This window comes from Salvelinus namaycush, chromosome 4 (genome assembly GCF_016432855.1).
Source record: "Salvelinus namaycush isolate Seneca chromosome 4, SaNama_1.0, whole genome shotgun sequence".
Classification (NCBI taxonomy): Eukaryota; Metazoa; Chordata; class Actinopteri; order Salmoniformes; family Salmonidae; genus Salvelinus; species Salvelinus namaycush.
The window spans coordinates 34,817,504-34,843,435 of NC_052310.1; the positions used below are offsets into that span (position 1 = coordinate 34,817,504).

The following is a 25,932-nucleotide window of genomic DNA, read 5'->3' on the forward strand; positions in this document are numbered from 1 at the left end:
CATTTTACTTCTTGAAAACATTGAAATAAATGTAATTAACAATTGGGCCTATTTAAATTAATTGAAGTAATTGTTTTGCTTTTATTGAAGACAGAACAGTGTTGGAAAGACAGGGGGAGGGTGACTCAAAGGACAGTGGGCCGTATTCAAACCCATGCCGACTCTGTTACATATATGCCGAGGTAAGCGGCTGTAACCGCTGGACCACACAGGAACTGAAGCCACCTAAGAATTCACACGAGATGTGCTGTAGCCTGTACATAGCCTACAAACACCGCCCCCTGGCAGCGATTCAAAATATTTCTTCAGATATTCAAATCCTACTGCTACAGGATTATTTTCCTCTTGCGATGAATGGGTCAAATAAATCCGACATCTGTACCTGTTTAATTGTCATTTTAATTAATGATGCACATTGATTCTTTAAGAACTTTTATCCCTTAGGAGTCTGCCACACTGGTATATAGTATCATAACCCAAGAATTAAAGCAATTTTTGTATTTTCTAAAGTCTAGCAACCTAGCCAGCAGGCATGCCAGCCAAGACAGTTAGACAAGCTACTTTAACTTAATTGATAGCCTGAAATGGCTTGGTAGCTAATATGAGGTTGGAATATTGGGAACCTATCTAGCTGGCTAGCTAAAGCTAACTTAATAAAAATTGCTAGGTGTCTAGTATTACAGAGAAACAACAAAACATTTGGGTATTATTTATCATTATTTATGCGAGTCCTGCCCATCACGGGCAGCTTAAATCAAATCACACGCTGTGTGTGTCACTCAAAACTCTCTCTTCTCCTCTACTGACAATACTCTCTGCACACGCTAGAGTATCTAGCATACTCCCTAGCATATCTTTGCTCCTTGATACACCTTAGAATGAACCATTTAATAGGGAGAATAGTGGGGGTGGGATATTCTTTGCCTGGTCTAGTCAGTGTGGCCCCTCTACAAAATACCACTGACAAATCTTTTTATAAAAAATTATGATAAAACCTCTGTCTGTGAGAGATCATGTGAGAGACCATGTGAGAGACCATGCCACCCATGTACAGTGGGGATCATAAATATTCACCCCCTTGGATTTCATCAGATTTTTTTGTGTTACAACGTGGGATTTAATTATCTTTGTTTTGTCAATGATCTACACAAAATACTATGTAATTTCAAAGTGGGAAAAAATTATAAAATTTCTTTAAAATAATGAAAAATTAAACATTTGATTAGATAACTGTTCACCCCCCTGAGTCAATACATGTTAGAAACCACTTTGGCAGCGATTTCAGCTGTGACGCTTCTTGGAACAAAAATATAAACTCAACATGTTGGTCCCATGTTTCATGAGCTGAAATTAAAGATCCCAGAAAATGTCAATACGCACAAAAAGCAGATTTCTCTCAGGTTTCGTCCCCAAATGTGTTTACATCCTTGTTAGTGAGCATTTCTCCTTTGCCAAGATAACCATCCACCTGACAGGTGTGGGATATCAAGAAGCTGATTAAACAGCATGATCATTACACAGATGCACCTTGTGCTGGGGACAACAACACAATGCCACAGATGTCTCAAGTTGAGGGAACGTGGAACTGGCATGTTGACTGCAGGAATGTCCACCAAAGCTGTTGCCAGAGAATGTAATGTTTATTTATTTACCATAAGCCGCCTCCAATGTAATTTTAGAGAATTTCGCAGTACGTCCAACTGGCCTCACAACCACAGACTATGTGTAATCACGCCAACCCAGGACCTTCACATCCGGCTTCTTCACCTGCAGGATCATCTGAGACCAGCTGTGGGTTTGCAAAACTGAACAATTTCTGCACAAACTGTCAGAAACCATCTCAGGGAAGCTCATCTACACCCTTGTCATCCCCTCCATGGTCTTGACCTGACTGAAGTTCGGGCGTCGTAACTGACTTCAGTGGGCAAGTACTCACCTTTGATGGCCATGGATGAATCCCAGTTTCAACTGTACCAGGCAGGTGGCAGATGTGTGGCGTCGTGTGGGTGAGCAGTTCGCTGATCTCAACATTGTGAACAAATCAAATCAAATCAAATGTATTTATATAGCCCTTCGTACATCAGCTGATATCTCAAAGTGCTGTACAGAAACCCAGCCTAAAACCCCAAACAGCAAGCAATGCAGGTGTAGAAGCACGGTGGCTAGGAAAAACTCCCTAGAAAGACCAAAACCTAGGAAGAAACCTAGAGAGGAACCAGGCTATGAGGGGTGGTCAGTCCTCTTCTGGCTGTGCCGGGTGGAGATTATAACAGAACATGGCCAAGATGTTCAAATGTTCATAAATGACCAGCATGGTCAAATAATAATAATCACAGTAGTTATCGAGGGTGCAGCAAGTCAGCACCTCAGGGGTAAATGTCAGTTGGCTTTTTTAGCACATCCGGTGAACAGGTCAGGGTCCCATAGCCGCAGGCAGAACAGTTGAAACTGGAGCAGCAGCAAGGCCAGGTGGACTGGGGACAGCAAGGAGTCATCATGCCAGAGTGCCCCATGATGGCGCTCGGGTTATGGTATGGGCAGTCATAAGCTATGGACAACAAACACAATTGCATTTTATCAATGGCAATTTGAATGCACAGAGATACCGTGACGAGATTCAGCATGATATTGCACTGTCCTATGTCGCAAGGATTTGTATACAATTCCTGGAAGCTGAACATTTCCCAGTTCTTCCGTGGCCTGGAAACTCACCGGACATGTCAACCATTGAGCATGTTTGGGATGCTCTGGATCGACGTGTACGACAGCGTGTTGCAGTTCCCGCCAATATCCAGCAACTTCGCACAGCCATTGAAGAGGAGTGGGACAACATTCCACAGGCCACAATCAACAGCCTGATCAACTCTATGCGTAGGAGATGTGTCTCGCTGCATGAGGCAAATGGTGGTCACACCAGATACTGACTGGTTTTCTGATCCACGCCTGTCTTTTTTTAAAAGGTATCTGTGACCAACAGATGTACTGTACAGGATATTTGTATTCCCAGTCATGTGAAATCCATAGATTAGGGCCTAATGAATTTATTTCAATTGACTGATTTCCTTATACGAACTGTAACTGAGTAAAATCTTTGAAATTGTTGCATGTTGCGTTTATATTTCTGTTCAGTGTAATTTAGGCTTGCCTAAACGAAGTGGGTGAATACTTATGCAACAACTATATTTTAGTTATTTCATTTGCATTCATTTGTAAATGTTTGTAGAATTTTAAATTTTTTCATTGACATTATTTTGTGTAGATTTGTCACACAAAAAAAATCACAATTAAACCCATTTCAATCCCACTTTGTAACACAACGAAGTGTGACCAAATCCAAGGAGGGTAAAACCCATTGTAAATAGTGGTAATCTGTCCCCATTTATCTCCTGTGTGGTCATTTAGGCTGTTGAATTGGAGTTGGATAATACAACTGGCCAGAGATTTCCTGTAGAATTGTATAGGGCAGTCAGTTGCCCCTATTACAGTTAATCCATACAAGTATTTAGTCATTTGTCCTGGTTTGAAATATACAAACAGAATCAAGGTTGACATAACATGCATAACTAGACATATAACATATTGTCACGGATTCCCCCGGTACTGCTGCTCATTCCGTTCACCAGCTTGAGTTCTATGTCACCGGCCTTCTAGGCGTCACTGAACTGAATCGTTACCACCAACCCCGGACTGTCTTGTCTCATTGCGCACACCTGGTTCCCATTCCCCCTGATTAGTATTTGTATATATGTGCCCTCTGTTCCCCATTGTCCTGGTTGATTATTGTTCCATGTCCTTTGGTCTTGTGAGTACCTGTGCTCTGTTGTTCTCGGCTTGCATGTTACTGTGTTAGTGTGCACTTGTTATTACGGGTCTCGTCCCGTGTATTGTTATTACGGGTCTCGTCGCCTGTATTAACTAGAGGTTTACACCTCACTCTTTGTTTGGGTTACAGCCCAGTGTTATATATATATATACACGTGTTTGTTTTGGGCTTCGTCCCCGTCATGTTCATCACGTACGCTATTTTGGGTAGAGAAATAAAAAATACAAAAATGTGTATTCCTGCGCCTGTCTCCTGTCATTATACAACGTGACACATATGTATAACATACAGTATAAAGTACTATAAATAAGTTGAAGATGATACTTTGAACCATGTCTGCAAATCAAATGCTGTAAAAATGTTAATAACGATCAATGTAGGTCTTATAAGAAATTTGATTTCCAAAGTGGAATAAATGTGGGAAATAAAATACTGATAGTTCAATTAATGTGTTCCCTAGAACTCACCAGCTTACTTTTTGATGACATTTCCATTTATTTCATGTATTTCTCTCTGAGATGTCACTGTCAGAAAAGGTATTCCTCCTGCATATCTCGGCTTTTAATAATAATACTCTTTTTACCTGGGCAGAAATCTTATGGAGGGAGAATTTGAGATAAATGTGGTTAATTGAGGCCAGGTGTATTTTCTTTATCAGCACCCAAGTCAACAAATCTGAAGTAAACATGATAATTAGAATAGAGCTGTCTTACATGTAAGAGCACTGAGTTGGCCTGTCTTTCTGTTCCCAGGTTTCCACTCGTAGTCTGTCTAACAATCGTATATGTATGAAACACCTTTTACACCATTCTATAGGATGAGTTTACATACAGTGGTTATCTCTGTAAACATTTTTATATTAATTCTGCACACACAGAAGGCAACATTTCGGGGGAACTCTGGATGATAAATGCAGTTGCAGATACCCAGGATTCAGTTGTTACACAATAGTGATATATGAAGATACAAATATTCCATTACTATGGAAAACTATCTGGAAAAAGTAAATCCCTCCTTTCTATCATATATATATCTGGTTTTCAAGCTACATGATATTGTACATCTGACTCAAACCAAACATACTTAATCATGAACATTTTTAAGGGGCCTTTTTGGTGACATTTACAAGTGTACATTCTACTGTACACCCTAAACAAGCAGCCTTTTCCCAGAATGAACCGCCTAGAGCTCCTGTCACTGCAGGTGAAAATGAACCCTCCTTTTCCGGGCCCCATGGAGAGGTCTGAAAGGGTCTTGGACCGCTAACACCTCCAAGGAACCATGTTCTAATTACCCAGTCAGCCTGACAGAATCTCCTTAATTACAAACTTCATTAGCTTACTGGACTTTGTTTTTCTCCACAAAAGGGGATGGGCTGAGTGGGTTGAGCTGAGGTGCAATGGAGGGGAATTAAAGGGTTGGTGTTTTAGCACCTTTTCCCCCCTCTGTGCAGTTCTTTTTTTTGAAGGAAATGTTAAGACCTCAGTCAGAGATCTAATTAGATTCATGGTGAGAATCAAACACCTTTTAACTAGCTTCTGGAGTCCCCTAAAAGGACAGCAAGAGCCAGGGTAAGAGTGCAGAAAATCAAACATAGCCACTGCCTTTCATGTGTGAAGTGGTCGGATTTGCTCTCTCCTCACCTTAAAATATAAAATAATCTCAAGCACATAGACCCTATAGCCTTTATATACCACTTCTATAAACTCATAGACCAATAGGGAGGCCTGTCAGAAACACTAAGAGCATTGCGTACTCCATAAAATCAAGTAATCTCACGTAGAAAGATATTTTCTAACCCCTGAATTCTATTTTAAAACAAATCAATCAAGTGTTCATATTGTACCTGTTTCTCGGTTAACTGTTTTTAAAAACGACCCATTTGACTAATGCATGCAGAGGTCAGATATACATTGCTGCTCGTCATTTTCAATAAGATTCCCATTCAATTATTTGAGGATATCAGCTTTTAAGGCCTATAATTTGGGATAACGATCAGATGACAGACACAGATATAACCTGTTAAAGTAGAATTACTTTCCACTTGTTGCTGTGAAAAGTACCTTTTTACAACCTTTCAAGACAACTGCAACAGCACTTTGGCCCAGATGGCAATGAAGAGAGCCTCTACACCAATGCCAGCTAAGCTTCAAAGTCATTGCTCTCAGACATTGTAAGAATAGTGCAGGCAACAGAGTAATAATTGTACCTAAACCTTCAAAATTAGTTATGTTTGTGAGTAATTAGAGGCTCCTCTCGGAAACGCCACTTGAGATCATGTACCCTCAATGGCTAAGCCACACAATGCAGAATGGTGTCATTGTAACTGTTACAGTATATTACATAATAAAAGTGGATTATGCTTCGCCAGAATAATGTCTATAATGTATTAGATTATTGGCAGATATGCGAGATATCTACGAGGCATTTTACTTTCATGTCACATAATCTGACATATTGGTCTCGAGTTACATTCACATTTGGGTTTTGCGTTATATGTCACATTAGCGGATACATAGTTACTGTATATCAAAAAGCCTAATTTTTAAACACATCAGGTCTAGGCCTATTAGCTCCTACCGTCAACTATTGCTGCATCCTCAGCTTTACCCCATATACACACAGACTAGAGGCCCCCTTCTGTATCCTTGACAAGCTACTGAGAGTCAGATATTGATCCTAGCTGTGTTAGGGGCTGTGTTCTTCTCACAGTCATCTATATTGGGAAGGGAGTGGTTTTCTGTGGCTGTATACAGTTACAAACTTAAGGTCGCGTTAAAACGTCAGGGCATGCTAAATCCTGGATTTTGGTGGAGCGATCCTTTGGATATATACTACTTCCGGGTTATATTTTATAGAACACTTGTCCCATATATTTTGGATAGTCTACATGTAATTCCTAATCACACAGGGGTTAGCTACAATCAGACAATTTTGGGGGGTTCTTGTATTGGAATTATATCGAATTCTGCTTATACTATACCACAATAAACATCAAGTTCAAATGCCGAGACTCCAAGACAGTGACAGGTTGGCACGAAATCTGTAGCCTTTCTCAGCTGCGCTGTATAAGCACAATGGACAGCGCCCTACACACACACAAAAGCAAGCATGTTTTGGTAATGAATATAGGCTACAGGATAGATTGAGTAATTCACCATTTACAAACAGCCTATGTGAATGCAGCCATACACACAGCTGTCTTACCAATATAATGCAAACTAAATGCTGAAAGTAGTAGCCTAGTTATTCATGCATGCAAACAAAAATACTGAATAGCAGTTTGGCTTAGAATACTGACACAACTGCAAATGCAAACAGAACAAAACAGCGGTACCAAGTAGGCCTAGTAAACAAAATATCAGATCGAAAAAGGCATGACACAATCAGTTACATTAACAGTAAACAAACACAGTAAAAAAAAAAAAGGCGAATGAAGATCCAAATAACCAAAACATGGCCTACAGCCTACTACAATGAGATACAAACAAATAGACCAATAGGCCCACTTCAAACATGAAAAACCATGCCCCTAATGAGTACAGCAACACGTTGTCATATGGCACAATACACTTCTGTGGATCAAATTCGACCCACGTAATCAATTAAGCAATGCCAGCCTACCATAAACACGTTTCCAATATGTACAGTTCCATTTACAACCACGAAAACCAATAGGCTGCCAAGAAAACCATAACCGAATCTATTTATATGATCAAACATACCGATATGTAACTATACCCAGGGGTGTCATTTGGATTCTTGCATTGGAATTATATTGAACTCTGCAGTAAACGAGTATTCCAGCCACTCTCTTCCTATGAACCAGTTGCTATTAAAATGAACATTTTTCGACAGAAAACCTGTGGCTAGGGTAGGATTCTAGACTAACCTGGGCCGGCTCATCTGTTCCAAGATCGTCAGGAACAGTCAGAGGTGGAAGCAGGCTGTGGAGCTATTATCCTGGCGGCGCTTGTGGAAGGGTGGTTAGGCTCTGCACGCGGAGCTAGCTGGAGATCGGCAGGATCATCGCTGCTGGCCTTGGCGGTGGCATCGGTGGTTTGATGCTGCTGCTCATCGCTCTCCTTCTCCTTTTGGCTTTGTTTGGGTACTTTGGCAAAGCCAATTTATGATAGTCAGTGTGGCAGTGGCAGACTAGCTGGTTCGAGCTAGCTAAAAAGGCTAAGGCTAATAACGCCAGTGCTTTTTACAGCTATCTAAGAAGATCACTAAACTCTGTAGTGGTGGAGCGTGAGGCAGAGTTGAGTGAAGCAGCTTCAACTGTAAACTTGACCCCGCCCTTAGAAATCAAAATCACATATTATAGGCGGAGGCATATTACATTATTCACTTAGACTACCACAGAGAAGAAGTGTTTTTTGATGCTTTTTATGGAAACACAAAGGAGTCATACTGTATCTAACCACCCCAGTGGCTTTCGATAGCCTCCCCCTACACACACCGCGTTGTGCTCTGTCCATTGTGCTGACACAGCGCAGCAGACATACAGATTCAATCATTTGAACTTTTTTGCTATTTTTATATAGGAACATAAAACTAAACCTGAGAGGGTACAAGTTTCAACTGAGAGGGCTAAACCCCCTTTTGCCACCTTGTGGACCTGGGCCCGGCTGCAGTGCAGCGATTAACTTGATGCAAATCACAGATAACATGTTACCGTAACTGTAGTAAAGATATTATCAATCATTTTGCATTCATTTGCCACAGACATGGGATCTTACATTTGCAAACAAATTCCAAATGATCTCTCAGGGTACAAATATGATTTCCATTCACTTCCAAACTGGTTTGATTGAGAAGGCCAGAGATAGTGTTGGTGCTGTTTGCTGGTGACAGAAATGATTACAGTTTCCACCAACCAATCGCTCAATAAAACCTTCCCGCCACTGGAACTACAGTACATGGAGAAATTAGAATCAGAATAATCAACAATCTTCTAGTCTTGATTTCAAGGAATATTTTCCACATGAGATGTGTTGCGTAATAGGAAGAAAACATATTGAATTTACTGTAGAGATTTAGTTTTATGAATACTCTCTAATGGATTCATAAAGCATCTCAGAGTAGGAGTCCTGATCTAGGATCCAGTCCCCCCTCTCCATGTTGTAATCTTATTCATTATAATCTAAACGGCAATCCTAGATCAGCACTTCTGCTTTGAGACACTTGGAGAATATGGGCCCTGACCTTGCGTTGACTTGCTGCACCTTGCAGGAGACACTCATCTGAAAGGATTCTGTCATTATAGCTGCTTCAATGCATCTGTCAACTGTCAAGATGTCTCGCTTATAAACACATATTAGTTTAACAGACAGATCACAGTCTGTTCTTATCAGTCACTAAACGAAACCTTCAGGAGAGTGATGACATAACATTTCCATTGGTGACAATGACTGAGTTTCAACTATAGTGATGCATAGAATCTACAACACCTTACCAATATTTGAAACTGAAGCATGCACAGTAGAGCAGTAGACTACACCTAAAATATTGTATGTATACAATCATTAACATACCTCTTAATAATGAACACTAACTTCTGAAATGACTTTCCTTGGCAGCTGAAAAGAAACAAGTGGTTTGTACTCATTGGATCATTGAATTAATCAATTATTCAACTAATAAACAAATTAACTAATTAGCATACACAAAGCTTGATTATGAAAGGAAAGTAAACAAAATATTTGCATTCAGAAAGCCAAAATATTACACAAGTGGTAAAATGTGGTAGGTTCCCATCAAATAAGTCATACTTGAAATAACAGCACATATTGAATCTTACTGAGGGGACACATCACCCTGTAACCATTGGCAACCAGCACCCCATACAGCATCCCAGGGCAGCCAAGCCATTCAGTTCAACACCAAGATTCTGCTTGTTTCCACCTCGACACTGGGACAAGTCTCTCATGCTGCAGGGAATTGTGGTGTATCCTCCAGCCAAAACCACGCACTCACTTGAATAGACCACTCTATCCAGATTTCCAACAGCCCACATCGGCAATAGTGTGATGATCCCAACCATAGCCAGCCAACACATCCAGCTTCACCAGACATTGCCAACGCCTATCCAGCCATACTTAGTTGGTGGGGGTTTCTTTCAGGAACCTAACTGCCCAACTGAAACATTTGGAGAGCAGGTGCAGGCACTTCACTGAAAAATGTAAAGATCTCAATTTAAGGTAAGGTTTGTCCCTTGTTGTCACGAACGTCGTAATCCTCCTCGTCTGAGGAGGAGTAAGGATCGGACCAAAACGCAGCGTGGTTTGAATACATACTTAATTTAATAAACGAAGAACACTAGACAAACTATACAAAAACAAACGAACGTGAAGCTATAAACAGTGCAGACATAGGCACCTGACATAGACATAGACAATAACCCACAACCCACAATACAAAACAGGCTACCTAAATATGGTTCCCAATCAGAGACAACGCAAAACACCTGTCTCTGATTGAGAACCATATCAGGCCAAACACAGAAATAGACAAACCAGACAAACAACATAGAATGCCCACACAGATCACACCCTGACCAACCAAAACATAAAACATACAAAGCAAACTATGGTCAGGGTGTGACACTTGTATGATATACATTTCTATTGTTTTATGATGACACTATCTTTTCATATTTGTGCAAATCTTTCTAAAACAGAAAATGGACACAATTCAATGGATATCAATCAACAAAGAGGTAAGAATATGTATACTTTAAGAATATGTTGAAGGATAGCTGTATTGGGTGCAGATGACTGAGCTGCTCACTTTTGTGTCCGTGTCTGCAGGTATACAGACAAGGAGGCATACAATGGTATGTCAATTGGTATTGGTATGTTATTTTGCAGATCACATTTACCATCCTCCTCCCTTACCTCTTCAATGAATATCCCATAGGACTCTTCATTATGGACAAGGTATGCGAATGAAAACCATTATAAAAACAGTTTTTTTAATTCACATTTACCACAAAACCAAGGTATGAATGCAGTTGTGTGCATGTTTTGTTAAACATCTGTATAACTACTATGTTTTGGATTCACAGACTTCACCCTCCCTACACCTCTTCAATCACCATGCACTGCACATTCATTCTGGCTATGGACACAGAGAACATCAACACATCAACATCAACAGGCCAGAGGATATACCCATTGGGCTTGGGTCTCTGCTGGGAGTTTACCTCATATTTAGATTTTCTTTATTTTACTTTGACACTAAAATCATAATAAACACTGACAACTAAAATATTGTGTTATCGTTGTTATTGTTATGCATATTATTATTAACAATTATAATAGGGGAGGGGGGGTAGTTAAAGAATGTACCCCAAAAGGTTCTTCGAGGATCCTTTTAAAGGGTTCTTCAAAGAACTTGTAGAGGTTCCCCAACAGTTTCAATTTGAAGAACCCCTAAAAGATACTTCAGGAACCTTTTCTGTTTAGAGTGTATTGTTAGAAACGCACATTCATTTGTGCAGAGGAGGTGAGCTAATATCATGGGTTTTCTTGACCACGCCCCATTGAGTCCAGGCATCTAAAAGCAATGATATAGAGCTGGAAAAATGATCATTTTTCTATTACCTGTCTGTTATTGGAGTATCCACCTGATCATGTGGTGTCTTGACCCAAAATTGACACGGTAAGTGACCAAGCCATTCAGCTTTCACAGAGGACCATTTGGTGGCTTATTGTAAACACACTGACATTATATCACTTTATAGTAGTCTTTTCTACAATGAGTACATATTATCTACTAATTTCATATTAAATGTAAAATACATTTTTAAAGCAATAAAAATGGCATTTACGCTATCAGACCTCTACCCGAATATAACAGTAAGGGAAAAAAGTATAATATTTCCAGAAGGAGGAGTGTAGGTAGCAACCTTGCTATTGGTAAGAGTAGACCTACAGCCTCTGTGAGTTAAACTTATTGCTTTAGTGGTACATGTTGATGTTACAGAGTATCTCTTCCCTCCCTCTGTCCACCCCAAAATATCGCTAGAATTGGCCTACCCTGTGGGTCCTGATTCAACAACAAGCATTTGTTCAAATTTTTTATTGCATGGCATGATGTCATAATGTGCCATGTAAAACCGACCCAAAACATCTAAAGGACAGTTCATTGTCAGCAAACAGAAACACACTGAGTCCTGACGTGGAAGGAGTAAACTCTAGGTCAAGAGACATTAAATAGTTTGGCTGCACATGTGATATATTTAGTGAAGCCATTGTTTGTTTTATTTAGGGAACGAATTGAGGATTTTCCAAACTGCAAGGCCCCTAAAGTATTTTATCAGGTGTACAGTCCAGCCATATGTTACACATTAGTGCTCTGAAGGGAATGTTGATTGCTGATATATGCAGCCTGGTCTCAGAGCAAAACTTATTATATTTTACTCAAATCTGTGCCACTCCATTTAGTATGATATGCTACTAGACGTTAGGTTACATTACATTGGCCTACGTAAATCCAGGACACTCAAATTAGTATGATATGTTACATTTGGTAAACACTACATGACCAAAAGTATGTGGACACCTGCTCGTCGAACATTTAATTCCAAAACCATGGGCATTAATATGGAATTGGTCCCCCCTTTGCTGCTATAACAGCCTCCACTCTTCTGGGAAGGCTTTCCACTAGATGTTGGAACATTGCTCCAGGGACTTGCTTCCATTCAGCCACATGAGCATTAGTGAGGTCGGGCACTGATGTTGGGCAATTAGGCCTGGCTCGCAGCCGTCGTTCCAATTCATCCCATAGATGTTTAATGGGGTTGAGGTCAGGGCTCTGTGCAGGCCGGTCAAGCTCTTCCACACCGATCTTGACAAACCATTTCCGTATGGTGCATTATCATGCTAAAACAGTTGCCACAAAGTTGGAAGCACAAAATCGTCTAGAATGTCATTGTATGCTGTAGCGTTAAGATTTCCCTTCACTGGAACTAAGGAGCCTGAACCATGAAAAACAGCCCGAGACCATTTTTCCTCCTCCACCAAACTTTAGAGTTGGCACTCTGCATTGGGGAAGGTAGCGTTCTCCTGGCATCTGCCAAACCCAGATTCATCCGTCGGACTACCTGATGGGGAAGCGTGATTCATCACTCCAATGGCGGCGAGCTTTACAACACTCCAGTCGATGCTTGGCATTGCACAAGGTGATCTTAGAATTGTGTGCGGCTGCTCTGCCATGGAAATCCATTTCATGAAGCTCCCGTCGAAACAGTTATTGTGCTGACGTTGCTTCCGGAGGCAGTTTGGAACTCGGTAGTGAGTGTTGCAACTGATGACAGACGATTTTTACACGCTTCGTACTTCAGCACTTGCTGGTCCCGTTCTGTGAGCTTGTGTTGCCTACCACTTTGTGACTGAGCCGTTGTTGCTCCTAGACTTTCCACTTCACAATAACAGCACTTACAGTTGACCGGGGCAGCTCTAGCAGGGCAGAAATTTGACTAACTGACTTGTTGGAAGTCGCTGAGCTCTTCAATAAGGCCATTCTACTGCCAATGTTTGTCTTTTGAGATTGCATGGCTGTGTGTTCGATTTTAAACACCTGTCAGTAACAGGTGTGGCTAAAATAGCAGAATCTACTAATTTGAAGGGGTGCCCACATACTTTTGGTGATCTAGTGTGTTATAGTAGGTTACTTAAGGCAGAAACAAAAGTAGTGGGGTGGGTGGGTGCATACTGTGAACATACCGCAACCTAGCAAGCCAAAGGTTGCGTGTTCGATACTCATCACAGACAACTTCAGCATTTTAGTTAATTGTCAACTTTGCAACTACTTACTACTTTTTAGGTACTTTGCAACTACTTAGACTGTTAGCTAACCCTTCCCCTAACCCTAAACGTAACCCTTTAACCTAACTTTTAACCCTAACCTTAACTCCTAACCTAATGTAGCATATCATACTAAAGCAGTCAAACATAATATATCATGCTAAACTATCAAGACGTAGGATACTATATGTCCTACAATTCATATTATATTGTACGACCACTATTACATTGGTAGGCCAATGTAATATAACTTAGCGTAAAGTAACATTTCATACTAAATGAGTGGCACGGATTGTAGTAAAATATCATACGTTTTGCTCTGAGACCAGATTGCAGTACGCTGTATAATGTTTTTGAATGCAGTACTTCAGAAGATAGGGATATTATTTGTTTTCTGACTAAAGGGTTTGTGGACATGTGAGAACATATGATTAGGCCAAGATGACATAAAAGGGGGCAAGGTAGGCTAATGGGACTCTGTTTAGTGAAACCTTACAACTTCATAAACCTCAGTAAACAAAGGTTTAGTTTTGAGGTCTCTAGGCCTAACACAGAAGTTTAAATAAGTCAAAATGGTCGTTTTATCACTAAGCCATTACAAACATGACTTGGCTATATTTATACAAACACACTCATTGCAAACGAGTTCTATATTGACCAACAAACCACATAAAATAATACATGAAAACCTACTTACCTGTAACATTGTGTGTGCGACTGGAGGTTGTGTTAAAAGCAGTGGAGGCTGCTGAGGGGAAGACGACTCGTAATAATGGCCTGGAATGGAGCGAATGGAATGGCATCAAACACATGGAAACCATGTGTTTGATGTATTTGATACCATTACACTTATTCTGCACCAGCCATTTTCCACGAGCCCGTTCTCCCCAATTAAGGTGCCACCAACCTCCTGTGGTTAAAAGCCTTTAAAACACTGTCCGCTGGAGACTAATCCTGGTCAGCAAGGTGATTGCACTCTGCTGGTCAATGTTCAAGCAGATGCTGAAATTGTCCGCACGAAGTTTGTCACCGTTCTCTAGCCAAGAAGCCCTGTAGCCTAGGAGCCTGACAGACGGCGAAAGACACGTCTACAGGTGTTTCCCAGTACCATCTTGCCCGAAACACGATATAAATGTTTAATTATGAAGCGGGCCATTTGTCACTGCTGCGCTCGAGACGTCTCTTGACCAAATTAGGAACCCGGTTTGACCTTGTGGTTGGCTAAATATTAATGACACAGCATTTGCTGTCATTATTATTTAGGCCTACGGAGAATATATAATTATACACCACTGACGTAGAGAAATGTAGTTGACGAGTTACGTGTTCCTATTGTCAAACATGGCTTATTTGCAATGTTGCATAGAATAATATTAAGATGTTTGCTAATTAGAGTTAGAGAATAGAACATTTTATGTTGAAAAAGCTCCCATCATTTCTCTCTCTCGCTCTCGCTCTCTCGCTCTCGCTCTCGCTCTCGCTCTCTCTCTCTCTCTCTCTCTCTGCTATAGATAACATCAAGGGGACAGGGGATTCCTGAATACCCGAATTTTCCATGATTTAAAGAAATAATATTCCAACAACAGTAACAGTCAGGAACCCTACATTACATCATGATGCATGTATTTGGCAACACTCGCAAACAACTAATGGTGCGAACACAAGGAGCAGAACACAAGTCTAGACCTATTCTGTAATAAAGGAATTTCTCAAAAATATGGTACTACTTAATAGCTTGCGATATATAATCTTAATAAATAGGCTACCGCATGGAGAACGTTAAAACACATTTTTGAGCACCAATAACAACATAAGGGTCAGCACTGAATATTTAATGCGATCCATAACCATATGTGCACCCATATCTTGGACCCATAGGATGTGTCTTGCCCCCAAATAAAAGTAGGCCCTATTAGAACGTTAGAGAAAAATAAGCATAATAGGCTACTTTGGATAGGATGCTAAACTACACTAAACAATATTTTCAGGTGTATGCTATCCTGAAACTAAAATAGAATTGTAGCCAATGATAGGCGTAAATTATTGGTAAAATAGGCATATCTCTCTGGGAAATAGGCACTTAAGGTTATCAGGACTACTTGTTTCTTACTTTATAATAAGGCACTTAAGGAAAGTGTTCTACATTAAAATGTGAATTATATTAGCCTAAATATAAGGCTACAGAAACAGTAACAGTAGTCTTTAATGAGCTATATAGGGCCGTCAATGCTAGGCTAATCCGTGATAATGAAAAGTGTTTACCTCTGCTGATCTCATGGCCCATAAGTCATAAGCAGCCCTATCTAACATAAAAAGTAATAAGTTCAAAATTATAGATTGCACTTGTAGAATGAATAGGAAGTATCTGTCTCCTAAATTGTATATAATCTTATTACAAATTAATCTCAATAAATGCACGTGTGTGTGTGTGTCCTCAGTTAGGCCCTATATCAACTATATAACAACATGAAACCTTTGACACTCATATTTCAGAAATATTATTTTGAAAAGGGCACGTAAAGTTGAATCAAAATCTCTGTTTTGTAGTTGTTGCGCCATGTTTCCAATAGGGGTATTTTTTTCCCCCAATATGTGTCAAAACCACCCGATCAATATCATTAGAAAGAGTCAGTGAACTATGCAGTCCGCCAATCTAAATAACAATTGGCTCTGCCTTCTGCATGTAAAAATGAAAATTGTTGTGTTTGGAAAACAATAATCTCAATAGGCCTATGCAAGCCCCTATCTCGTTAATAATAAAATGAGAAACTGTTTCCGAGACACTATCATGTTTAATTTAATTTATTACACAATTTGGAAGATGATTATATGGTGATTGCTAATTAGTCTCGGCAGCTCAAAAACATGTTATTCTCTGACATGACTTTAGCCCACTTACTATACGAGATGAGAACGTGAAAAGGCCGTAGCTGACACTGTGGACACCGCACTGTATAGGTCTACCTGGTGTCAAGCAACGTGAATGGCGGAAGTAAGAATGTAACGCTACAGCATAGGTCTACCAGTAACCTAAATGGAAAGCAAAAAAGTAAGTCTTCAAAAACTGAATCATAAACATGAACGATATAAGCCATGATTACAGTCGTCTGTGCCTAATGGTGATGCAATATATATTTTGATTAATTTGAAAGTGCGAGTTATCAATAGACTACAGGGCCTAGGCTAACGAGCGGATTAGTCTCATTGCATGTTTTAACTAGTGGGCTTCAACTAATGTGTGTTTGTTTTTGCAGATATAGCCTACTTGTTTTCAGTATTTAGGCTATAGCAGGAAAGTGGCGTTATTGGTGTGTAATGGTCACCGGTCGCCATCCAAATACCATGCACATTAGTGATTTCAGCAGACGTTGGCTAATTATAGCATACGTACTAATTGTAGATTGGGGGTTTTGGGTCACTGGGACCATTTGATATGACCGCTTTTTAAATTACGGATGATTTTTTCACATCAGGTAAGTAGACCTTTGGTTTACGTACAAGCCTTTCAGATGGTGTCAGAATCCATATTTCTCATCGAGTATTTAGCAGCCAGCAATGATCAGGGCCTCATTTACCAGAGCCTTCGTTAGAACCTTCGTTATTAATGTGGCTATTAAAAACCTTCACACATCTACGGGTGATCCTGACCGCTTTTTTTTGCCCTTCCGCGTCACTTTATTCACAGAAGATCCGCGCTAAACATAGAATCAAGATGATTAGGCTATGTGTCTGACTGTGACTGCCAACACATCAGAAGGAAGTTGACTACTAATACAACGTTTCCAAAGTAGGAAATTGTTACAATCCACAATCAAGTGAAGGATAAAATTATGCTTCAAATGAAAAACGAGATGACAGCATCAAAAGATACACAGGCTAAATAAACATATAATTCCCTAGGCTATTACAAAAATATTGAAATCACTAAGTGAACCATATACGTGCTTGTTTGGGGAACACTTAAAAAGTTGACTCGTAAATAACGATACATCTGGTACGATCATCGTAATGCTTAAGTTACATCGCAACTGGTAAACGAGGACCAGGCTAAGTAACTTAATAATAAACCGAAGCCATCGGGCTTTGATGATTGATCGTTTCCCAGTCCTTAAGCGTGGCAACAAAAAAAAACGCTTTAGCCCCCTGTACTGCCTATAGCAGCGCAAGGTTAGATAAGCGGGTCACAAGGTCCCCAGCACTCCCCATACACACAGCTTGATTGTTTGGGAAAGTAATCGATTGATATATGAGGTCTAGTACCTCATAACCTAACATTCACTGACTCGGAGCAAGTTTGAGTGGAGGAAACAGTACAATAAAAATACCAACAACGTCAGCCCACTGGGCACACACTGGTTGAATCAACGTTGTTTTCCACCGAACTTCAATGAAATGATGTTGAAACAACGCTGAATAGACGTAGAATTGACGTCTGTGCCCAGTGGGACCTGCCTTGTCCAAGACAGGTGCGCTTTTCTGCGCACATTGGTACTTTATCCCTCCGGCTTCTGCTTTACTCTGTCACCTCAGTGATCATGGTAAATTGTCAAAACAAAAGATCTTTAAATCCTTGCATTTGTAGGCCTTATAAAAATGAGAAGGTTCGTCTTTAGGTACAAACTCTTATGCAATAAATAGGCCTATCGTGGCCTTCATCACAAAAAACACAGAGCTATGTTGAATAAAATAAATTGACACCAGATAGAATGCAGTGTTAATCCAATAGGTCTATTTGACGAATATAGCCACTCTAATATATATATATACTTTTTTTTAAACCAGGCAAGTCAGTTAAGAACAAATTCTTATTTACAATGACGGCTTAGGAACAGTAGGTTAACTGCCTTATTTGGGGCAGAACGACAGATTTTTACCTTGTCAGCTAGGGGATTCGATCTAGCAACCTTTCGGTTACTGGCCCAACACTCTGGCCACTAGGCTACATACATTTCAGCATGTGCCATAAAGGCCTGCAAGTTAAATAGAAATGTCCTCCCCTAGCTCCCGAATGGCGCAGCGGTCAAAAGCACTGCATCTCAGTGCTAGAGGCGTCACTACAGACCCTGGTTCGATTCCAGGCTGTATCACAACCGGCCGTGATTAGGAGTCCCATAGGCGGCGCACAATTGGCCCAGCATCGTTAGGGTTTGGCCGAGGTAGGCCGTTATTGTTAATAAGAATTTGTTCTTAACTGACTTGCGTAGTTAAATAAAAAATAAAAAAAGCTCAAAATTTGGTCTGTGAATAATATAGGCCTAGGCTATTCATAGGGAAACCCGTACATTTTAACAGATCTGGTTCTTCGTTATAACATTTATTTAATTTCGTTGAATGCAAGGATCTGCCATTAAATTCAAAAGATTGGCTTGTTTAAATCAAAAGATTGAAAATGTAATAAAAGGAGACCAAGTCATAGCCTAATGAGGGGGCTGTCCTGCCTATTGAGGCAAGGCGGAGGGAGAAAGTGCGCCAAATTTGTTTGCAGCGGATCAAGGCTCACCGCCTTCACTGCACTTTCTTTATCTTAATTCCAACTTGAAAAGATATAATTATCTAGTTTGAACAGGACTGCTATCAAATCCTTCTTTAGGCAGGGTAGGGAAAAGCTCGAGTGGATTGCGCGCTCTGAGCCGCTCGGTGTTGCCCGAGATAGGAGTAATGAAGTTGTGGAGTCCAGAGATACAAAGGGCATTAACCTCATTAGCATGAAACCTTTTCTTCTAACTATTGTGGGACCCTTTCAGCCCTCTAATCCCCCTATTTCAAAGCTGGGTTTGTAATAAAGCTTTTAGGGTTTTTTCAAAGCTAATGGTATTCTCTGAAGATTTTTATTGCTGTTATAGTGCATGGGCCTATTTAAATTCCCCATCCATATAGTTTGTATATAGGCCTATAGCCCCCCACACCACCCCCTCCGAAAAGCTAATTTTCAAGCTGTGAAACAATTATAGAAATAAACACTACACCTCACATCATAAAATGTGCATAGTGGATTTGACACATTTCTGAGATAACTAGTGTAAATAGTTTTCCTGTGTGCCTTGTTATTTTTGAGTCATTTATAATGAACGATGTGGGTAGGCTATATAAAAGGTCTTATATAGAAGTAAAAACGATTTTTTTTTTAAATAATATGTTTTTTTTCCCTTCCCCACACAAGCATAATAGGCTACACATAAATGAGAAGAGTAGCCTAGGCATGGGTTGATGCTGTTTTGTGGGAAGAGCGTGTGTATGTGTATATCCGTGGCTGTACGAGACAAGATATTAAACAAAGATCCCATTTTGCTGCACATTGCAACCTTCTCTTATCGCTTCTTGAGGGGTAGTCAGATTGTACTAAATTATGTCCAACCAAACCCCATTGGATCCACGGATTAAGAGATTAACGTGGACCACTGGGCAATGCATCCCCTTTCCCCCTCATATTACTCCCATGATAATTGCCCAAACTGATTTGCACTTTCACAAAAGCTCGTAGGACTCTTTGTAGCCTGAGCAGACCAGACGCTGCCCCTCTCGGAAAAACAACCATGCACTTGCCACAGAAGAAAAAAAAAATCATGCGTTTTTTCGTAATAGCATGATTTATAAGTTACTTTAACAAGCCTCCACATTGTCTGGATTCCCTCTGAAATGTGTCAGAGCTACCTCAAGTGTAGGCTACTTGAGAGACTGGTATGACCAACATCAAGATATAGGCTGTGAAGCTGGTGATTGGTGACAGCGGGAATAAAATGTCAAGCTATGAAAGCTGCTCGTAAATCAAAACCATTAGGCCTACTTTTACTCTGCGCGCAACATATTGATAAAACTTTATTGACAAAATATTGACAATTACATACTTCTTGGAAGTATACTTTGTGTTAAAATTGTAGCAAACTTAACACAAACACAAAATTATGTACATTCTGGTAAAAGAGGGTTTAACAGAAACATTAACTTTTTGTTGGACTATCTCTGTACATGGAAACGCTCAGTGCTTGAAGTTCTCTCGCCTCTATGGCTGTCAATTCTTGCATTAGTCCTTCGTGGCAACTCTCACGGGAGGGTCAAGTCCTGACAATATGCTCGGGCCAGAATAACAGAGACATGATAAAGCTTGGGTTTAAGGAGTGTCTTGGATACTTTCCCTTTAAGTACTTCATATGTGGTTTGATAAACTTTTAGAAAGTTTTCGAAATTCATTTCCATTAGTGTTTTCTTTAAAAACACTATAACGCAGCACTGCTACTTCATACTGTTTTCACAATCACTTTAACACGATAATCATTAATTAAAAGACTGCACACTTTGTAAAAAGGAAGAAGCACAACATCTCTGAGATTGAGTAAAAACAAAGTTGTGTTTTGAGAAAATTATCAAATTATAACAACTACCAGAAAGTCCATGCAATTCAAGTTTTACAAAAACAGTTTTGTATTTTGGTATCTTGAGTGGAAACGTTCATATTTAGAAACTTTCAGAAGTGCAAATTTCCAATGTGAATTGGAGATTCATTTTTGGGAGGTTCGTGGGAGATTGTAGTGGTGGGTTGGTGCGTGGAAGGGGGACAGGTAAGTGGACTGCGATACTGTCGATCACTTTCGCCTGGGCAATTTGATACGTATTGACAGACCCATGGTGACAGCAGTGCCACCAATCTGAATTCTCTCACCCTCAGCTGCCGATCTCCGAAGAATCGAAATGTGACATTAGCTTAACCCTCTCCCTGTACACAGCATCCTTAGCCATGTCATACTTCACGCCACGCGGCTGTCACAGGTTCAAACAATTTAGTAGGCTATTTTAATCGTCTGAAGTGACGTCAATTTCCTCGGGACTCCCCGATCCTTGTTTTGTTGCAAGTCTCCATCGGTTTATGTGATGGGTCCCCTTCTTCTTCTGTTGCGAATCTGAACCCTCCTCCTCCAACTTTTGCCGTTTGAACTTGGTTCTTCGGTTCTGAAACCACACTTTTACCTAAGGGAAACAAATAAAGGCTAGAATAAATTCACAAATACTAAACAAAAACCATTCATGTGCGCAAAGTGTGAATTCAAATAGCAGAACAGCAAAAGATAAACATAGGCTCTCAGATTGCCGTGTGAAAATTTGCCCAATGCTATGGCACTAAAGGCTTTACATTATAGGCTAGAAGTAAGGTTATTTTCAAGAGAAAAAATGTATTTCATGAATAAATGTAGAGGTAGTCCATTGATACCTTTATGGGATAAAGGTAAAAAACGGCATGCATGCTCTAGGTCTATGTTGGTTATAGCCTAGTATAAACATAAGCCAATATATCAGAAATTGACTGTCCCTAAGCCTATTGGTCTAAAAAAAAACATGACGCAAACAGGGCCATGGATATGCAATTGCATAAATATGTTTAATTTAATTTATACATTTTATAATTTATAACAATTGTCAAAATCCAGATTTCTTATACATAAACCTGTTAATTTTAAGCCTTTTGTAAATGCATATCAATAGGCTACAGTGGGCTACATTCATATCTACAAGCCATTCGTCCGACAGCTTGGCAAGTGAGGTGCATTTAATGTGCTTTCAGTCAGCTAATTGAAGTGGGCGATGGTTCATTTCTTCCTCATTCCCCTCTAATAGCCTCCGTTTAGAGAAGAGCCGGTGGTGACACTGGGACAAAAGACACCGACCGTTCCGCAAGCTGATAGGCACAAATACGATCTTAAATATGTCCAGGAAAATTCATTGAGTCCGGCTCATTCTTTTTAGCGTGCCATAGATCCTATAAAATGGTTAACTGGTTAATTGCCCTCCATTTTGAATGGGAACCTTTTTTCTCTCTCAACCCCGCCTAAAACGAGGTTATAGCCTATGATCATGGATTTGCTCCAACTAAAGCTTCAATGCCAATGGTGTAGCCTATACATTTATTGGTTTGTCTCTCTAAAACTGCGGGTTACACGTTAATCCAAAAAGTGATTTTGAAAAATGAATAAACTTGTGTTTTCATTTCTATCGTTTTTCCCCTTCATTTAAATTCTTAAATTCGGCCTAGTCTCTAGGACATCTTGCTAGATGGATTGGGTCTAGGCCTATATTTAACCATACACTCTTAGAATTGTTTATATTTTGGGGTTCTAGAACCATTTGGTTCAGTGAAAAATTACCACACAAAAGGGTCCTAAAGAAGTTTTAGGGCTTCCATATATAAAGCAAGCGTTATAACCATTTTTCGTTCTAGGCTATTTGGAACCTTTCTTCTAAGCGTGGCATTTGTGCAGTTTCCCCCAATAGACAACATATTATCGTGTTTTCAATATATATTTTTATAATTCCCCTAATGTCACTTATAGCTTATGCAATGAGAACTTTGAATTCCCAATAAGTAGCCTAATTATTCAGAGAAAATTTAGCATATTCCAGATTCCGTAGCCTACACAAAAACAGTTATAGTTGTAACCTGTGGGTCATGTCCGGTTTGATGCAACTTGACATGATAGTATTTTAAATCCATTCCCTATTCAAAGTAGGCCTGATGCGGATTTAACGATAAACCTGTGAATATTAAATTCAGGGAAAATGTTCTTACCTGAGTTTCTGTGAGGCTAAGGGTGTGCGCAAGCTGTTTTCGTTCGGCACCTACGACGTAATGGTTTTTTTCAAATGCGTGCTCAAGCCGCAGAAGTTGCGAAGGTGAAAAAGCTGTCCGAATTCTTTTGGGCTTTCTGGCCAGTGCATTGTGCAAAAGGAAGCTCTCCGGACTTGTTTCGTTACCTGAAAACGACAATGGGAGGGATATTCATTATGAACAATCTTGCAAACTGAGGCTAAAGAGACGATGATGCTATGATCATATTTTGGTTATACGGTAGACTTGGGCCTTGTAACTTTTAACTAAAGTCTACGGCACCACTCAATTGATAATCGAGACCAATTTAGACACAGCAACACCGTGATTTTTTTTCGACAGCAAGAACTCAAACAATAGCAAATTGATACAGTTTATAGTCTTCAAAATGGCAACGATAGGATTATGCAGTAGCTATTTAAGCGGCGATTCTATCCGGTCTTTGGTTATCTTAAAAACACCACACATTGAAAATATAATAGTCTACAATAACAAAGAGTTCTGGGAGCCTATAGGCTACCCCTTTTCAAACTTTTATTTTCTACATTACTGGTAGGCTATAATGTAAGTATATGGTGGAGAATAAACACAGGATACATTAACCCTACATTTGTCTTAATTATTAACAAGACACTCGTAACCATTATTCGTTCCAAATGAAAATATATCGTTCAGTTAGGCCTACTATACAATTTGCACGTCTCAGATACATATAATGTGCATGCACCCGCATAAAACAATGTTTTCAAATGACAGTCCAATTTGGGGGCCTATAAATTAAGTGTGATTTTAGAAGTGCATTGTGTACAATTTCTTAAACAGCAGTTTCGGCCATAAAAACATAGCCCACAAATATTACCCATAGCATATTCCATGGCACAGAAGATTGCAATAAATGACACAGGCTTCTATCAATGTTGTTCAGTTGATTTGCACTCAGTTTAAACACACACATTTTTAAACGAGAAAAGGAAGTAATAACTGATTTTTAAAAAGTCAACAATTTTGTTAAAAAAAATAACAATCCAATTAATTATATAGATCTACAATTTAGATTTGTAAGGTGTTATGATTATTTGTGTTTCAATAAAATGCTTTAGATGCTAAAGGACTTTAAAAGTCCACACTCTGCAATTTCTTCAACAAAATGTAAATTATAGGCTACAGGCAAAATAAATGTGAACCCGTGTAGCCACCTTAAGAAATACTATGCCCTACATTACTGAAAGTAGCCTACTCCAGTTTAACAGTTCTAATTAGCCCATAACAGACAAAAACGGTTTAAACAATTGTTCAAGACACCACAAATATATATTTCGATAGCTCACTGATATTTAAACCACTATAGCATTCGTGTCTTCATCCTCATAAATAAATGTTATATAAACTACAGTTACCGAGAACCGCTATGGAAAAGACAAACAGTACAAATCCGTAATAAATACGTCAAAGAGACAAATGCGATCTCAACCTACCTTGGAATCTGTGACCCAAGTACCTATATCTATGTATTAGCCATGGGTAAAAAGTAGAGGGGTCCCTTTGCTGGTTGGCAAAAAGAGGGTGCGGACTATGCGAGGATGAAAGTGGGTGAGCCAAAGCGTGTGGAGGGGGCACCGAATGAACTGGGACACCGGAGTTGTTATGATGTGAGACCGCCTCAGCAAACACCAAATCCGGATTAGAGTAGACGCCCCTGCCGCTGGAATGAAACCCGTTCAGAAATGGATTCATCTGGCTGGAGTTTGCATAGCTCAGAGCCGCTGGTCGTATGGGTTCCTCAGACCTCGACACTGGTAGAGGATTATCCTTCGCTACCAACGATTCTATAGTAAAACACCTCTTCGGTGTAGGTTGAAACATGGTTTGATAGTCAAGATTCTCCAGCTTAGAATTTAAGAGGTGCAGGCGTTCTTCGTAAAAATAGGCTACTACTCCACACCGAGAAAGTTTGTCAGCATAAATAACTTTGGAGCAAAGAGTGCAGCAAGAATAGAAGCCAAAGTAACAATAAATCAATTAATAGCCATAAAGGTGGTCGACTGCGCCAGACAATCCATGGATGTGATCGGTTCCTCACAGTTGTGCAAGCGATTTGTTAGTTCATGAGCCTAATTAGCGCTGGAGTCACATAAACAGCTTCCTCTGAAGCCTGTAATGGCATGGTGATTGGTCGCTGCTACTCGCCTTAAGGTTGAGGGAAGAGTCTTTAAGTGCGTCAATAGGAACAGGCACAGAGAGGCGGACTCGAGCAAAACGGAACGGATTCGTTCAGAACCAGATCTTCAGAACATTTTACATACTCGTCTGAACCAGTAGAAAAGCTCAAGGTACTTACGTTTGCATTTATGTCTACCGATAAGGCCTGAGGACAGTTGGTCTTAAAGGGGCCTTCATGTTTATCATTGTTGATTTTTATGTTGAAGTATAGTGCTAAAAGTCGGTTTAACATTTATTGACATGTGTGATACATTCTTAGTGTAAAATGTAGCCTACAAACCATTGAACTGGGTGTGTTTACCCATAGCCACCACATAGTTTTGTTTAAATAAGGGTCTACCATTTTACATGTAGGCCTACCTTTTAAATTCCATTTTTATTTTCCATTATTATGGTAATTCCAGCATACCCCACCACATACCCTGGCATCGTCTTTCCGTGTTTTCATTTTCTCCAATCCGTTTGTGATTAGTCAGGGATTG

The 25,932-nt window shown here is 39.9% G+C and overlaps 1 protein-coding gene across 1 annotated transcript; it reads right to left on the reverse strand.

The window, feature by feature from the left end:
* Window positions 1-20,419: 20,419 nt before the first annotated feature.
* Window positions 20,420-25,373, reverse strand: LOC120045584 (homeobox protein EMX2). The gene is made up of 3 exons (XM_038990485.1): window positions 24,706-25,373; window positions 23,192-23,376; window positions 20,420-21,597 (listed from the first exon to the last, which is right to left on the reverse strand). Exons 1-3 carry the CDS (start codon window positions 25,091-25,093, stop codon window positions 21,424-21,426), a joined length of 747 nt encoding a protein of 248 aa, XP_038846413.1. The 5' UTR covers window positions 25,094-25,373; the 3' UTR covers window positions 20,420-21,423.
* Between the last annotated feature and the right edge of the window lie 559 nt (window positions 25,374-25,932).

Bases quoted from the DNA above. Each gene is read 5' to 3' on its own strand.
- LOC120045584 (XM_038990485.1), bottom strand. From the start codon at position 25,093: ATGTTTCAACCTACACCGAAGAGGTGTTTTACTATAGAATCGTTGGTA. The intron at 23,377-24,705 runs GTAGGTTGAGAT...TGTCGTTTTCAG, and splicing joins CTTGGGTCACAGATTCCAAG to GTAACGAAACAAGTCCGGAG. The intron at 21,598-23,191 runs GTAAGAACATTT...TGTTTCCCTTAG, and splicing joins TTAGCCTCACAGAAACTCAG to GTAAAAGTGTGGTTTCAGAA.